The sequence below is a fragment of the Ovis canadensis genome, chromosome 23 (assembly GCF_042477335.2).
Source record: "Ovis canadensis isolate MfBH-ARS-UI-01 breed Bighorn chromosome 23, ARS-UI_OviCan_v2, whole genome shotgun sequence".
In the NCBI taxonomy this organism is placed as follows: Eukaryota; Metazoa; Chordata; class Mammalia; order Artiodactyla; family Bovidae; genus Ovis; species Ovis canadensis.
Window position 1 is genome coordinate 37081930 of NC_091267.1, and position 15392 is coordinate 37097321.

At 41.1% G+C, this 15392-nt stretch overlaps 1 protein-coding gene across 1 annotated transcript in view; it reads right to left on the reverse strand.

Annotated features, from left to right (window-relative positions):
• Positions 1 to 15392, reverse strand: part of ASXL3 (ASXL transcriptional regulator 3) — a 196486-nt gene that overhangs the window by 59041 nt on the left and 122053 nt on the right. Inside the window, exon 8 of the mRNA XM_069568932.1 lies at positions 14502 to 14665. Coding sequence (XP_069425033.1) covers positions 14502 to 14665 — 164 coding nt within the window. The remainder of the gene's footprint in view (positions 1 to 14501; positions 14666 to 15392) is intronic.

Sequence of the window (15392 nt, forward strand, 5' to 3'; positions counted from 1 at the left end):
CTGCTCCGCAGGCTGCGGGATCCTCCCAGACCAGGGACCCAAGCCACGGCTCCTGCATTAGCAAGTGCATTCCCCACCACTGAGCCACCAGGGAAGCCTCGCTTCTTTCTGTGTGTTGATCTCTGAACCAAAATGCTGTGGCCAAGGAGATGACGTTTGACTCCTGTGTTTTCCCAAACTGGATTATACTGGAAGTGTGTTATTCTGAGACTCTTTTTTTTTTAACAACGTGTCTTTCTTAACCTTTATCCCACATTATCCTTTTCATGAGACCTCCACCCACACCAGTCCCCCTGACCTAACTTTTCTTCCTATGGAGCCTGGACCCCATAATCAGTTGCCCGAACAAGGATCTCACAAGTCCCTTAAAATCTTTTGGCTCCTTTTTAAATCTTCAACAGCTCTGGCAAAACTCAACTGCTGGCTCCAAGCTAAATGGACCACTATCTAGCAGTGTTGAGTGGAAAACACAGAAGTAGACCAAGGATGTCTGCCACCATCTACACTCAGATGGGGCCTTCATGTTGGTCAGCAAGCACTTTTCTCCAGGATGAATTCATAGGACAATCCATCCAGCTGCTTTCCAAAGCTCTTTAACTCTCAAGAAATCCTGAATCCTCTAGTTCCTGAGCAGACAAACCACCACCCAGCTGAAAACCCCTCACTTTACACCATACTCTTTGAAAGAAAGTGTTAGTCTCACAGTCATGTTCAACTCTCTGGCGACCCTATGGAGTGTAGGCCACCAGGGTCCTCTGTCCAAAGAATTCTCCAGGCAAAAGTACTGGAGTGGGTCGCCATTCATTCCCTTCTCCCAGAATCTTCTTGATCCAGGGATAGAACTCGGGTCTCCTGCATTGCAGGCAGATTCTTTACCATCTGAGCTACCAGGGAAGCACTGTACCCTTTACTTTCAGTTATTTCTTCACTCCATCCTTCATGATCATCTTTTCTCTGAGCTCAGAAATTAGCACTATTTTTTTTTTCTTAAACCAGCTTCTTCAACAAGAAGTCTATCCCTTTCCATTATTCTAAGACTTGGGGTCATAAATCAAATCCTTGTTCTTCTATCTTCAATTTCTTCTGGGAACTGCCTCAATTTTTAGGACAAAATCATGTTTAAGTCCACCCTAGCTTTAAAAATACAGCAATACTTTGCTATTCTTAAGTGCACAATAAATAGTACCTAAAAGGAGTGTTCCATTTCTCCTTCTCCCTCAAATCCAATTACCAAGTCATGATGATTTTATTTCTAATGTCTGTATTGGGCAGAAGGGCCTCCCCTCCTGAATTCATAGGTTGAAGCCCTAATTGAAGCCCTAACCGTACACTTGGAGACAAGGCCTTCAGAAAGGTAAATGCATGTGTGCTAAGTGGCTTCAGTCGTGTCTGACTCTTTGCAACCCTGTCGACTGTAGATCTCCTGGCTCCTCTGTCCATGGGATGCTCCAGGCAAGAATCCTGGAGTGGGTTGCCATGCCCTCTTCCAGGGGATCTTCCCAATCCAGGGATCGAACCCACGTCTCTTATCTCTCCTGCACTGGCAGGAGGGTTCTTTACCACTAGTGCCACCTGGGAAGCCCCCTTCAAAGAGGTAATGAGGGTTAAATCAGGTCATACTGGTGAGGCCCTAATGCAGTATGAGGGGTGTCTTTATAAGAGAAAGCGACATTGGAATTTGGGGCATGCAAAGAAAAGGACAAGTCAAGGCACATATAAAAGGGAGCTATCTACAAGCCTAAAGAGCAGAGAGGCCCAGGGAGACTCCAAGAATGCCAGCACCTTGATCTTGGACTTGCAGCCTCCAGAACTGGCAGAAAACAAATTGCTGTTTTTAAGTCACCCAGTCTGTGGTATTTTGTTAACAGCAGCCCTAGCAAACTAATACACTGTCTTCTGAATAAGGCCCCTCCTTTCCATTCTACAATATAGTGGCTTTGGCTAAAATTCTTATTTATCAGACATGTTAAATTAGCCTTTTAAGGGGCTTCCCAGGCTGTAGTCATTCATTCATTTGGAAAACATTTACTGAGCACTCATTCCAGGCCTGGAAAATCCCATGGACAGAGGAGCCTAGTAGGCTGCAGTCCATGGGGTCGTGAAGAGTCAGACACGACTGAGTGACATCACTTTCACTTTTCACTTTCATGCATTGGAGAAGGAAATGGCAACCCACTCCAGTGTTCTTGCCTGGAGAATCCCAGGGACGGGAGAGCCTGGTGGGCTGCCGTCTATGGGGTCGCACAGAGTTGGACACGACTGAAGCGACTTAGCAGCAGCAGCAGCAGCACTCCAGACCAGGCACAGTGAGGAGGAGAAATAGAGCCACTTTACCCTGGGGCTGTTAATTTCCATGGGGAAAGACAAAAGAACAAATACATAAACAAGTTAGTCACAGACTTTAATAAGTGCAGGAAAGGAAACAGAAAACTTAGAAAACAACCAGAGATAGTACTTTAGATAGGAGAGAGAAGAAAAGCGCTTGTGAGGAGCTGACATTGAGACTTAGTGGAAAACGAGGTGGCTTTGCCAAATGATGCTGGGAAAGCATTTCCAGCAGAGCTGAGGGACAACAAAAGGCTGAGGCATCAGGCACAGGAAGGAAGACAGTGTGGCTACATGGTACCCAGAAGGAGAGCGCGGGATCTCTCCTCTACCATGCTTCGCTCTTCCAATAGAGCTTTCTCTGTAACACAAATCTAACAACAGCACGCTCCAAATGTAAAATCTTGGTATGTTCTACATTGCTTACTGACCTATGAGGCCTTTTTTAAAAGCTCACTCCACCTACCTTTCTAGCCTCAACTTTCTCCCCTCAGCCATCTCAAATTACGTGTGGACAGATACCATACGCTTCTCTGCCAGTCCTGGCCGCAAGGGAGCATGATGCAGAGAAAGAACATCACATTGGGGGTGGACAAATCTGTGTTCAAATTCTGGTGTCCATGTTTTTACTTGGAAGAGGCTGGGTGAGACCTTTCCTTTCCTTATCCTCAGTTTCCAGTTATATAAGACAGGAACACAGACTCTTCGGAGAGCTGCTGTAAGGACTAGTGACCATCTCTGTGGGAGGCCTGGCCCTGTAGGCAGTCAGTGTTATTACCGGTAGGCATGGTTTCCTCTGCTAGGAATGCCCGCCTTACTTCTTAACCTGGGAAACTTCTCTATCATTTTGGACCTCGTTCAATAATACCTTCTCTTGAAACCTTCTCTAACTCCCACAGACAGGATATAACCACCTCCTCTATGTTCTCGTGGGACTTCACTGGTAGCTCAGCTGGTAAAGAATCCACTTGCAATGCAGGAGACCTCCATTTGATTTCTGTGTTGGGAAGATCCCCTGGAAAAGGGATAGGCTACCCACTCCCAGTATTCTTGGGCTTCCTGGTGGCTCAGGGGTAAAGAATCCACCTGCAATGCAGGAGACCTGGGTTCAATCCCTGGGTTGGGAAAAGCCCACTGAGGAGGGCATGTCCACCCACTCCAATATTCTTGCCTGGAGAATCCCCATGGGCAGAAGAGCCTGGTAGGCTACAGTCCATGGAGCCGCAAAGAGCTGGACATGACCAAGTGACTAAGTGCAGCACATGTCCCCTTAGCACAATGCATATGCCACCACCACAGCACTGTTCTCACCTACAGGCTTTCCTGTCTCTCTTCTCTAACCATACTTCCCTCAGGATATGAACTGTAGGTATTAACATCTGTATCATCAATGCTTTCCCAGGCAGCACTAGTAGTAAAGAACCACCTGCCAAAGCAGGAGACATAGAGATGCAGGTTTGATGCCAGGGGCAGAAAGATTCCCTGGAGGGCAGGATGGCAACTCACTCCAGTATTCTCGCCTGGAGAATCCCAGGGACAGAGGAGCCTGGTGGGCTACCGTCCACAGGGTCACAAAGAGTTGGACACAACTGAAGCGACTTAGCATGCACGCACAGGTTACATAAACGTAGTTGAATGAATGGACCATACATCCTTCCCCAAACCACTAGAATTGGCTTTCCATCCATATCATTCTACTTCCTCAAAGGGTCTGTCAGTCAGGAACCCAGCAGGTACAGGTGACTCATTCAAGTTAGCATTCTTCAAAGAAAGTGGATTAAAGGGACTGTTTATAAAGATGTGGGCAGGATGCAGCCAAACCACGGAGGACAGTGCAGTAAGCCAGAGTGAACGATGGGGGCAACTATTGGACCTGAAGGGTGAGGGGAGAAGGGAGTGATTGGAACTTGGAGAGGGATGTGTGGTGCAGACTTTCTGATAGAAGCTGCTCAATGGGTGTGGCTTCTGTTGTCCAGGAAGGGCAGGTGAGGGGCTCAGTCTCACTCTGCTTCCTCCCCTGCTGGGGCGTCCCAACAACGGAAACCAATTAAGAGTCCAGGGGCCTTCTCATCCTCCTCCTGAGTGATTCAGGCCGGAAGCGTATATGAACGCGGGCCTCTGAGCTAGAGAAGTTGTGGCGGGACTCGTGTTGGTGCAGAGTGGGATCACGGAGCCCAGTGGGGTAAGGTGAGCGACTGTATGGAGGGGAGACCTGGAGAGGGGAGACAGAGCAGGTCGGGGGGCACCTTCACAGCGTGACGGAGGGGTCAAGCAGAAAGGGAAAGGCGCAGGGGAGGTGGGGAGGTGGGCAGTCATGGAGAGTCAAAGCCTCAGGCTGGTAAGGAGACCATCCCCACTGGGAGGTAAGGTGACCAAGACAGAAGACTGACTGACTCCCAGGGGGTTCATGGACTATTTAGATATATTGAGAGTAACAGAAAGTGATTTGTCACTGTCAGTGTTGGACAGCTACAGAAAGGGATAAAGCCAGGATAAACCAGGAGGCATTAGGTTAGTTTTGATGCATTAGTGTGAATTCATAGTTTACAAGTTATAGAGGTGCAACTAGAAATAAATGTAAATGGAAACTGGTTTACAGTTACGGACTGTGAATAGGCTCATACTCTTTCTCCTGTAAGATGTGCCTCGTCTCCAAGACACAGAAGGTAGTCACACACGCAAACATGCACAGGCATGTATGGATGCACGCAATCCTGCATATACAGACATGTATGTATTTCATAAGTCTGTCCTAGATCTGGGAGCAGCCATACCCCAACAGCAAAGAACATATGTATAGTAAGATCTTGATTTCTAAATACTACCTTCCAGTAAAGGGAACTAAGGTTCCTTGGAGAAGGGGTGCATTCCAGGGCTGGGGCAGGGAAAGTATAAGATGAGATTGGAACAATTCCAAATGAGATACTCAAAGAGTGATGGAGACACTTCAGAAACCAGAGGAACCAGCTTGAACAGGCTCCTAGTGACCAAATGTGGACAACTGAGCATAATAACTTGCTAAAAAACTAGGGAACAATGAAGAAACCACAGAGAAAGGAGTAAGTGGAAAAACTGACAGGCTGAAGAGGAATAGGATATCTACACAGCTTAAAAGAAAGTCCTTACAAAATACTATTTAATTACAAAGAAAAAAATATGTAATATCCTGTAGAAGCCTTGGGGGATACATTTTAATAGAATGTTCAAGTGATCAACATCAGTATCAGGAGAAATCAAATTTGTGCCAGCTCATAGGTGCAAGGAGAACACATCATCACTTGTCATATTCTTCCTCATGGTAAAATCTGAATCTGATCACTAGGAAACATCACACAAACTAACATTGGCTTATAATCTTCAAAAGTGTCAGAATCACAAAGTCAAGGGAAGAATGAAGAACTATTCTAGAGTGAAGGAGACTAAAAAGATATGACAACTAAATACAATGACAGATTTGATACTAAAAGGATCTTGTTACTAAAAGTGACATTACTGGGACAGGTGGCTAAACGTGAATAGAGTCTAAGAATTACACAGTAAGAATCATAAACGCCAGTTTTCTGATCTTGATTGGCTACATTGTGCTTATGTAAGAGGATGCCCTTGTTTGCAGGAAAAAAAAAAACAGGCTTAAAATCATAATATATTGGGGACAGGGGGTCTGATGGATAATGAGGCTTGAAACTTCTCTACTATATTTTTAAGTCTTCTAATAGTTTGTTATTATTTCCAAGCTATGGTTTTTCCAGTAATCATGTTTGGATGTGAGAGCTGAGGACCATAAAGAAGGCTGAGTACAAAATATTGATGCTTTTGAACTGTGGTGCTGGAGAAGATTCTTGAGAGTCCCTTGAACTGCAAGGAGATCAAACCAATCAATCCTAAATGAAATCAATCCTGAATATTCACTGGAAGGATTGATGCCAAAGCTGAAGCTCCAATATCTGGCCAGCTGATACGAAGAACTAACTCATGGAAAAAGACCCTGATGCTGGGGAAGACTAAAAGTAGCATGAGAAGTGGGAGACAGGGGATGAGATGGTTAGATAGCATTACTGACTCAATGGACATGAGTTTGAACAAACTCTTGGAGATGGTGAAGGACAGGGAAGCCTGGCATGCTGCAGCCCACAGGGTGACAGGGAATTGGACACGACTTAGCAAACGAACAACAGCAAAATTAAAAACAAAGGAAGACAGAGGCATTGTTCTTGCTGAGGCAGCAGTCCATATATACATTAGTCTCTATAGACAGCCTCCTGGAGCAAAGCAGAGCCAAGGAGGCAGAGGGCGGATCTAACGGAATGAAGGAAAGATGTCCCACTTACTCCCTGTGACCTCCTAAAGTCCATTTGACACTACTGCCTGCACATAATCTCATTGATGATCTCACAGATTTGCTATTTTCTATCTATTCCCTGGCTCCTCCCATACCCTTTATAATATGTACTTCCTCACAAATATATGTCTTTTTCTGGAATGATTATGATATCTCACAGTATCATCAAATCCCATAGCTGACACTATAATCTATGTAGATTCTAATCATTAATTACATTTTCTCCAGTTACAAAACTTGAACACATAATCACTTCTGGACATTTCCTATAATAGAAGCATCTCAACCCAACACATTAAAAATAAAACCCATACCTACCCCATTTCAGTGAACAATGATAGTTGACGTTCCCCCCAGACCCCCACTGCACAGCCTCCAACAGAACTTCCTAAAAACCAAATTTCTAAAGTTGAATTCCTCACAGTGCACCATTTTACTTTTGGAGATGATGAGCACTCTAAAGTTCAAGAATAGGCCTGGCTGCTTTAAACCAATTTGAATATTCCATTTCCCCCCAGTTGGAGTCATTGTTTAAGTGGACAGGTGATCCATATAGTACTATTCATGTGACTCTTAGGTCCTGTTTTTGAAATACTAGGACAGAAGCATCAATATGCAACAGGAAGGAAAGAGGCAGGGCACAACTTATGAAGGAATGACACAGTCCAAGGACACAACATATACCAAGGAAAATCAAATGGGTCCAAGACGGCAGACAAGCAGACTCCGACTAGCCTTTGATCCTCAACCAGCAAGCTAGATGACACACCCAGAGGCTTCCTGACAGTTCCAAAACACTACCAAAAGACAAAGGAGTGGGCCCAATTCCTGGAAATCTCCATCCCTTCCCCAAAATAGCTGGAATAACCCTCCCACTCATTAGCTTATGAAGTTACCCAGCCCATAAAAACTAACCGCAGCAACATTTCAAGGCCACCAGACTCTGCCCTCTGCGATGGCTCATACTCTCTCCAGACTCACCCTCTGCAATGACCCTTACTCTCTCTGTGGAGTATGCTTCTCCCTGAATCTGAGAAAATCCACGTATTACCTATCCCTTTGTCTCTCACTAAATTCTTTCTGCGATGAGGCATCAAGAACCTGAGCTCCATTATGTCCTGAAACCAGTACCATGGGTTTGGGCTGGAAGGAAATGGCACCCCACTCCAGTACTCTTGCCTGGAAACTCCCATGGATGGAGAAGCCTGGTAGGCTGCAGTCCATGGGATCGCTAAGGGTCGGACACGACTGAGCAACTTCACTTTCACTTTTCACTTTCATGCATTGGAGGAGGAAACGGCAACCCACTCCAGTACTCTTGCCTGGAGAATCCCAGGGAATGGGGATCCTGGTGGGCTGCCGTCTATGGGGTTGCACAGAGTCAGACATGACTGAAGTGACTTAGCAGCAGCAGCAGCAGCAGCAGCAGCAAGTCCTGACCATGTGGGTTTGTGTCCCACCCTGGGTTTTGGCTGGGTTGGAGTCCCAGCATAAAGTCCCAATCTGAGGTCAACAAACAGCTTCAAATATATTCCCTAAGAATGTGAACCAGTAGAAAAACACCCAGTTTTTAAAAATTCAGGTAGCCATCTTACCACAAAGGAATTCAGGTTTAGAATAGTGCCAACTATAAGAGAAAAGATTTTTTTAAATGAATTCTTTAAACACAGTTAAACTGGTCAGTGATAACTGAATCCTTGGACTAACAACTGGAAGCCTACTCCAACCTTCATCTTACAATTACCTGAGCCAATAAATCCCCTTTATATTTAAGTAAGTTTGAGTTCAGTTTTCTGTTAATTGCAGCATAATGTGTGTGAGGTAAAATTAAAATCAACTAGATGTGACAAGGTTATAAAACAACTAGGAATATGTAAAACATGTAATCTAAGATAAACAGTCCTCTAGAAAAAGAAAGGAAAAGTACAAACATGGAAAAAAAAACAAATACCAGAAAGGCTGGCTTAATGATAAATGAGGAACCCAGCTTCCCTTATTTTAAAGGTGTCATAATGAATTAAACTTTGGCTTCACATGGCCCAGAATAGGAGAGCATATAGGACTGCTTCAGGGGAGAACTCAGGCAGTAACCTGGGCAGTCAAAGGAAGAAGACAAGAAAGCTGAGAATTTCAAATTTTGTAAAAATATGTGAAATCAGGCTTTCATACAAGTGAAATTTCACATAATTGCACTACCTTCCACTGACTCAAGTAAATTTGTGTAATCAGATTCACATTTCCATGCCTTTCCTACTCCTTCTGGCCTAGAAAATGGTGATGTTCACCTCCTTCTGGATTTTTATAAACTGAACAGAAATAGAGCAGTTTTGGAAGCTTGTTGCATTCAGTCGCCTGTTCCTTGCTGCTGGGAGAGAGGGCTGAGCTCAGCTCCAGCAGGGCAGAGACACAGTTCTCAATTTCTCAATGTCGAATGTGGATGGGGCCACAGAGTCTTCTTGTCCTCCCAAATAACTCTAGATAGTATCTCCACTTGCCTCCAGACCTTCTACAAACCGACCCCACAGGCAGTGTCATTTACTTTTCAGGGTTGAAAATATGCAGGGAATTCAGTCCTTTCGTTTCTTCTCGAAGGCCTGATGTCTTAGGACAGACTCTTAATCTCTCTCTTTCTTTAATTAATTAATTTTTTTATTGAAGGATAATTGCTTTATAGAATTCCGTTTTCTGTAAAACCTCAACATCAATCAGCCATAGATATACATATATCCCCTCCTTTCCGAACCTCCCTCCCATTTCCCTCCCCACCCCACCCCTCTAGGTTGATACAGTGCCCCTGTTTGAGTTTCCTGAGCCACACTGCAAATTCCCATTGGCTATCTGTTTTACATATGGCAATGTAAGTTTCCATGTTACTCTTTCCATACATCTCACCCTCTCCTCCCCTCTCCACATGTCTGTAAGTCTATTCTCTATGTCTGTTTCTCCACTTCTGCCCTGTAAGTAAATTCTTCAGTACTATTTTTCTAGATTCCATATATATGCATTAGAATACAATATTTAAATATTTAATCTTTTTCTTTCTGACTTACTTCACTCTATATAAAAGGTTTCAGGTTCATCCACCTCATCAGAACTGACTCAAATGTGTTCCTTTTTATGGCTGAGTAATATTCCATTGTGTATATGTACCACAACTTCTTTATCCATTCATCTGTTGATGGACTCTAGGTTGCCTCCATGTGCTAGCTATTATAAATAGTGCTGCAATGAACAACGGGATACATGTGTCTTTTTCAATTCTGGTTTCCTCAGGGTATATGCCTAGGAGTGGGATTGTTGGGTCCTATGGTGGTTTTATTCCTAGTTTTTTAAGGACTCTCCATACCATCTTCTATAGTGGCTGTATCAATGTACATTTCTACCAACAGTGCAACAGTGTTCCCTTTTCTTTACATCCTCTCCAGCATTTAATGTTTGTAGACTTTTTGATGATGGCCATTCTGACCCATGTGAGGTGATATCTCATTGTAGTTTTGATTTGAATTTCTCTAATAATGAGTGATGTTGAGCATCTTTTCATGTGTTTCCTAGCCATCTGGATGTCTTCTTTAGAAAAATGTTTGTTTAGGTCTTTTTCCCATTTTTTTATTGGGTTGTTTGTTTTTCTGATATTGAGTTGTATAAGCTGCTTGTATATTTTGGAAACTAATCCTTTGTCAGTTGTTTCATTTGTTATTATTTTCTCCCATTCTGACGGCTGTCTTTTCACTGTCTTTACAGTTTCCTTTGCTGTGCAAAATTTTTTAGTTTAATCAGGTCCCATGTGTTTACTTTTGTTTTTATTTGCTATTCTAGGAGGTGGGTCATAGAGGATCTTGCTTTGATTTATGTCACCCCTAAGGAGACAAAAGAACTGTACACAGAAAATTACAAGACACTAATGAAAGAAATCAAGGACAACATATAGAGAAATATTCCATGTTCCTAGATGGGAAGAATCAATGTTGTGAAAATGAATATACTACCAAATGCAATCTACAGATTCAATGTGATCCCTGTGAAATTACCAATGGTATTTTTCACAGAACTAGAACAAAAAAATTCCACAATTCATATGGAAACACAGAAGACCCTGAACAGCCAAACCAGTCTTGAAAAAGAAGAATGGAGCTAGAGGAGTCAACCTTCCTGACTTCAGGTTATACTACAAAGCTATAGTCATCAAGACAGCATGGCACTTGTGCAAAAACATAAATATAGACCAATGGAATAAGATAGAAAGCCCAGAAATAAACCCATGCACCTATGATTACCTTATTTTTGACAAAGGAGGCAAGACTACACAATGGGGCAAAGACAGCCTCTTCAATAAATGGTGCTGGGAAAACTGGACAGCTACATGTAAAAGAATGAAATTAGAACACTTCCTAACACCATAAACAAAGATAAACTCAAAATGGATTAAAGACCTAAATGTAAGAAGCCATAAAACGCTTAGAGGAAAACACAGGCACAACACTAGATGACATAAATCAAAGCAGACTCTCAATCTCTTATCTCAACTACTGTCTTTATCTCTTACCCAGTCTCCCTGGGTCTTATCTTTCGTCCAATACATTACTTACAGGGCTACTGGCTCCTAAGAGAAAATAAGGACTGACTTTATTATCCTTTGGATCTTCTTCTCCTGCCCTAGGTCCAGGCAGTACATTTATTTAAATTATTCTTTGTCTGCTGTTTCTCATTTGAGAAATTGCTTGAGTATCCCCTGGTTTCAGAAGAAGTTAAAGAGTTGACTCTGCAACCAGGTCTCCCAGGTCGTAGACCACACTGTCCTTTAGCACAGTATCCTACCATACACACAGCAAGTCTTTGTAAATGACAAGCTCTTCCTCTGTAAAATGCACTTTCTCTTGATGCTACTTACAAAACACCTTCAAGGTGCAAGATAAGCATCTGTTTCATCCTAAAATCTTCTTCAGTACTATGATGCTTAGGGCTGGTGCACTGGAACGACCCAGAGGGATGGTACGGGGAGGGAGGGGGGTGGGGTTCAGGATGGGGAACATGTGTATACCTGTGGCGGATTCATGCTGATGTATGGCAAAACCAATACAATATTATAAATTAACCTCCAATTAAAATAAATAAATTTATGTTAAAAAATAAATAAAGTTCTTCACCCTCTCTGCCTTCTGAGGACTTTCTTTATATTTCTATTTATAAGACAAGACAGAAAGCCTGGTCTTATACTAAATTTCCCATAGATCTATCCAGTTATCAGACTTCTTTCCTAGTAAACAGGAAGCTATATTTCAGGATAAGCTTGTCTTTCTCCTCCACCTGCTATTCCTCTGCAAGAATCATTCTTGAAGCCTCTGTATTTAGCAAAGTAATAATACATGCTCTGTAAATATTTCTTGAATACATAATTTCCCACTGAACTACCTGTTCTTTGAGGACAGCTATTGTGCCTTATTCATTTATATGCCTCACAGTGACTGGAAAATACTGAGTAACAGAAACTGCTACAGGTTGGTTTAAATACTAGACTTATTCAGAGTGGCCTTCTGGGTTACTGAAATACTTGGCTAATCCTAAGACAATCTGTCATTTCTTTATTGCAAAAAGATGTGAGTATTTTATATATGCTGAATCTCATTCCAGCAACAGGAGGTAGAACTGTAAACAAGATAAACCACACATACCTTGAAGTGGAGGGAATAGCTGTATAACTAATAAGTTCACTGTCCCCCAAATAAATAAATAAAGTTTTTCTAAATACCTGAATGCAATGCTCAGTCATACCAACTTGAAACCCAAGAATTATCAGAGACTTCTCCCGAAATCCTGCTTCAAGTGTTATTTGGAAAAATGTAAAATTGCTACCACTGGATGATAGTGATGATGGTGGCTATGTGACTGGTGATGGTGACTGCATTATCCTATTCCTTTTCCCTTGTAGCTCAGTTGGTAAAGAATCTGCCCGCAATGCAGGAGACCTGGGTTTGATCCCTGGGTCTGGAAGATCCCCTGTAGAAGGAAATGGCAACCCATTCTAGTACTCTTGCCTGGAGAATCCCAAGGACAGAGAAGCCAGGCAGGCTACAGTTCATGGGGTCGCAAGAGTTGGACGCAACTTAGCAGCTAAACCACGTTCCTTTTCAAGTTCAATGCTATTCCTCAAATTCAAGCTCTCGTTTTGCCTTTTGGAACAACTAAAATGACCTTCTAACAACCCCTTCCACATGCTTCCCATCTCTAACATTCCCTTTTCAGTACTGCCAGAATAATTTTCTTAAGAAGTAGTGATCTTATTACACAGCTCTGCTCAAAAGCCCTCAATGGCTTTGCACTGCAAACACAGCAAGAACACTGTTCAGACTTCTTAGCCTTATACTCAAGTTATCTTCTAAAATCGACTTTGAATTTGTCATTCCAGACGCACTGGTACTGTCATTCCTATAATCCAGACTCCGCTCACAATTCACTTTTGATTTTGTATATTTGAATCTTTCACATAAAACACATCTCCACCTATTTTATTCAAATTCTGCCTATACTTCTAGGCCCAATTCAAGGATCTTGAATTTGTCTGTGATTTTTTTTTCCCTTCTACATACAAAAGTTCAATTTACTTTGTGCTTTTCTCTATATGTTCACCTGTTTCTAACTCATATTTTCATTATTTAGGAATATAGCTTCTGTGTCCAACTAGAGTGTATTTAATCACTGATTCAATAAATATGTAATAGGTACTTACTGTATTTCTGTTATTCCAAAGCACCAAATATTTATTATATTCAGAAGTAAATATTGAATAAATTTTCAAACAAAAATGCACAAAAATCAAAATAGTATTTTTCTAAAATGAACAATAATATCCACCAAAGATATACAAAAGAATGGTAGAAAATAGCAGCTCATCAAATTTTAAGTATGTATGAAAGGGTTGTTAAGAAAACAGAATCAAACAAAAAGCTAAAAATATTTGTTCAAAATAATATGGAAATGTTGAATCAACCTTGCCCATATCAATTTATGGATGTGTCTATAGTTTTGAGATGCAGATTTATAAACACATGCATAATATGTCCATCAACTGCAAACTACATACAGTGTCAACTCTTATTGAAATGAGAATTGCAAGGAAATGTTTCCTTAGTTACCATTTAATAATTTTGCAAAATTTAATAAAAATTTATGTGATGAAATATTTTTTTTTCTTTTCAAAGCCAACAGCTTCAGGAGATGATTGATGCCTGCTATTATGAGTCTATATTTGTACTTCCTTATTTTATAAGCTTTTCAAAAATACAAAAATACACTTAAAGCATTTCCAGTTCAACTAAAAATAAAGATAAAAAGGTGATTATTTATAGGCAATCATATTCATGATGATAGACTCTCAGAAGCCAACTCCAAACATAAATTTTAAATGCTTTTTGGAAAGAGCTGAGAATGAAAACATTTACATAATTTCTTAGAAACCCTGGCTTTTTATTGCTGCACTTCAATATTCCCTCAGGGCAAAGGAGCAGCTACTTCAAAGATTTATTTGATAATGGAACATTTGATTTCTTTGTTTTTCCTTCTCAATGTGGGTAGGTCTGTTGTTTCCACTCTATGGCAATGTGCTATATTTTAAAATTTGAATTGGCTCACTAGTGATAGTAAAAAATGAGTCTGTTTTGGCAGATTAAGCAAACACACTAATGCCAGCAATAAGTATATAAATTACACAAATATACTAGATTATTATACTAGATTATTACAAAACCATCCACTCAGGTATCAGTCATCTTCGATAACAGACCCGGCACTTCATAATGATATAACTGGTAACTGATATCAAATGTCTGAAACTTCTACTTACCTGCCTATCCACTTCTGGGAGCAAAAGCAGGAGGTACTGTTGAAAATGCTGAGGTAAGGAAGCAAATGTATGTTTATTTATTAATGCCCTCAAGTTAGTGTTGACAAGAATAGATCCCGGGGTTTCTATGTCAATGTCCTCAGCTTTGGTCCATTTCAAGTGTCCTGTGATAAATAAGCAAGAGGTATGAATTCACTATAGATTGGGAAAACATACACCTGTACACACACATAAAATGTATACTGAAGGTATATATATATATTCAATAATGTACTTAATTGTGTCTCTTTTCAGAGTGACATTTCAGAAGAAAATCTCCAAAGCTTCTTTGCGTTTGTATTTTGCCTTAGTTGCCTTTAATTTTCATAATGTCTACTTCACTCAATACCATCTGTTTATTTAACCCAAAATAGCACCAGGTCTAGATAAAGTTGATAAAAATATCTGGAATGCAGCATTAAAAATGAGTCAAAAATGCAGGATAGAGCAAAAATACAGGGAATAGATTGAGTAGTCAGGATGCACATTTATAGGAATTTGAGAATGAAAAAACACAGCATATCACAGAGGGGCAATATTTGAAGAGCAAATGTCTCTCCAAGTTTTAGAACTAAAAAATGAGTTTTAGAACTAAAAAATGACAAGAGTCCTCAGAAAAAGCAACATACCAAATCACAAAAAGGATAAATACTCATTCCTCCATCTGATGTGTTGAAACAGCAAAATATCAAAAATAAAAAGAATATCTTAAAATTATTTTGAGCAAAAACAGATTACCCGCAAAGAGATCAATGTAAGACCCAGGAATCATATTACCAATAAATAACAGATGACAATGAAAAGGCCAAAAGAAAATAAGTTTTGATCTAGAATTTCATTAATAAAAATGTC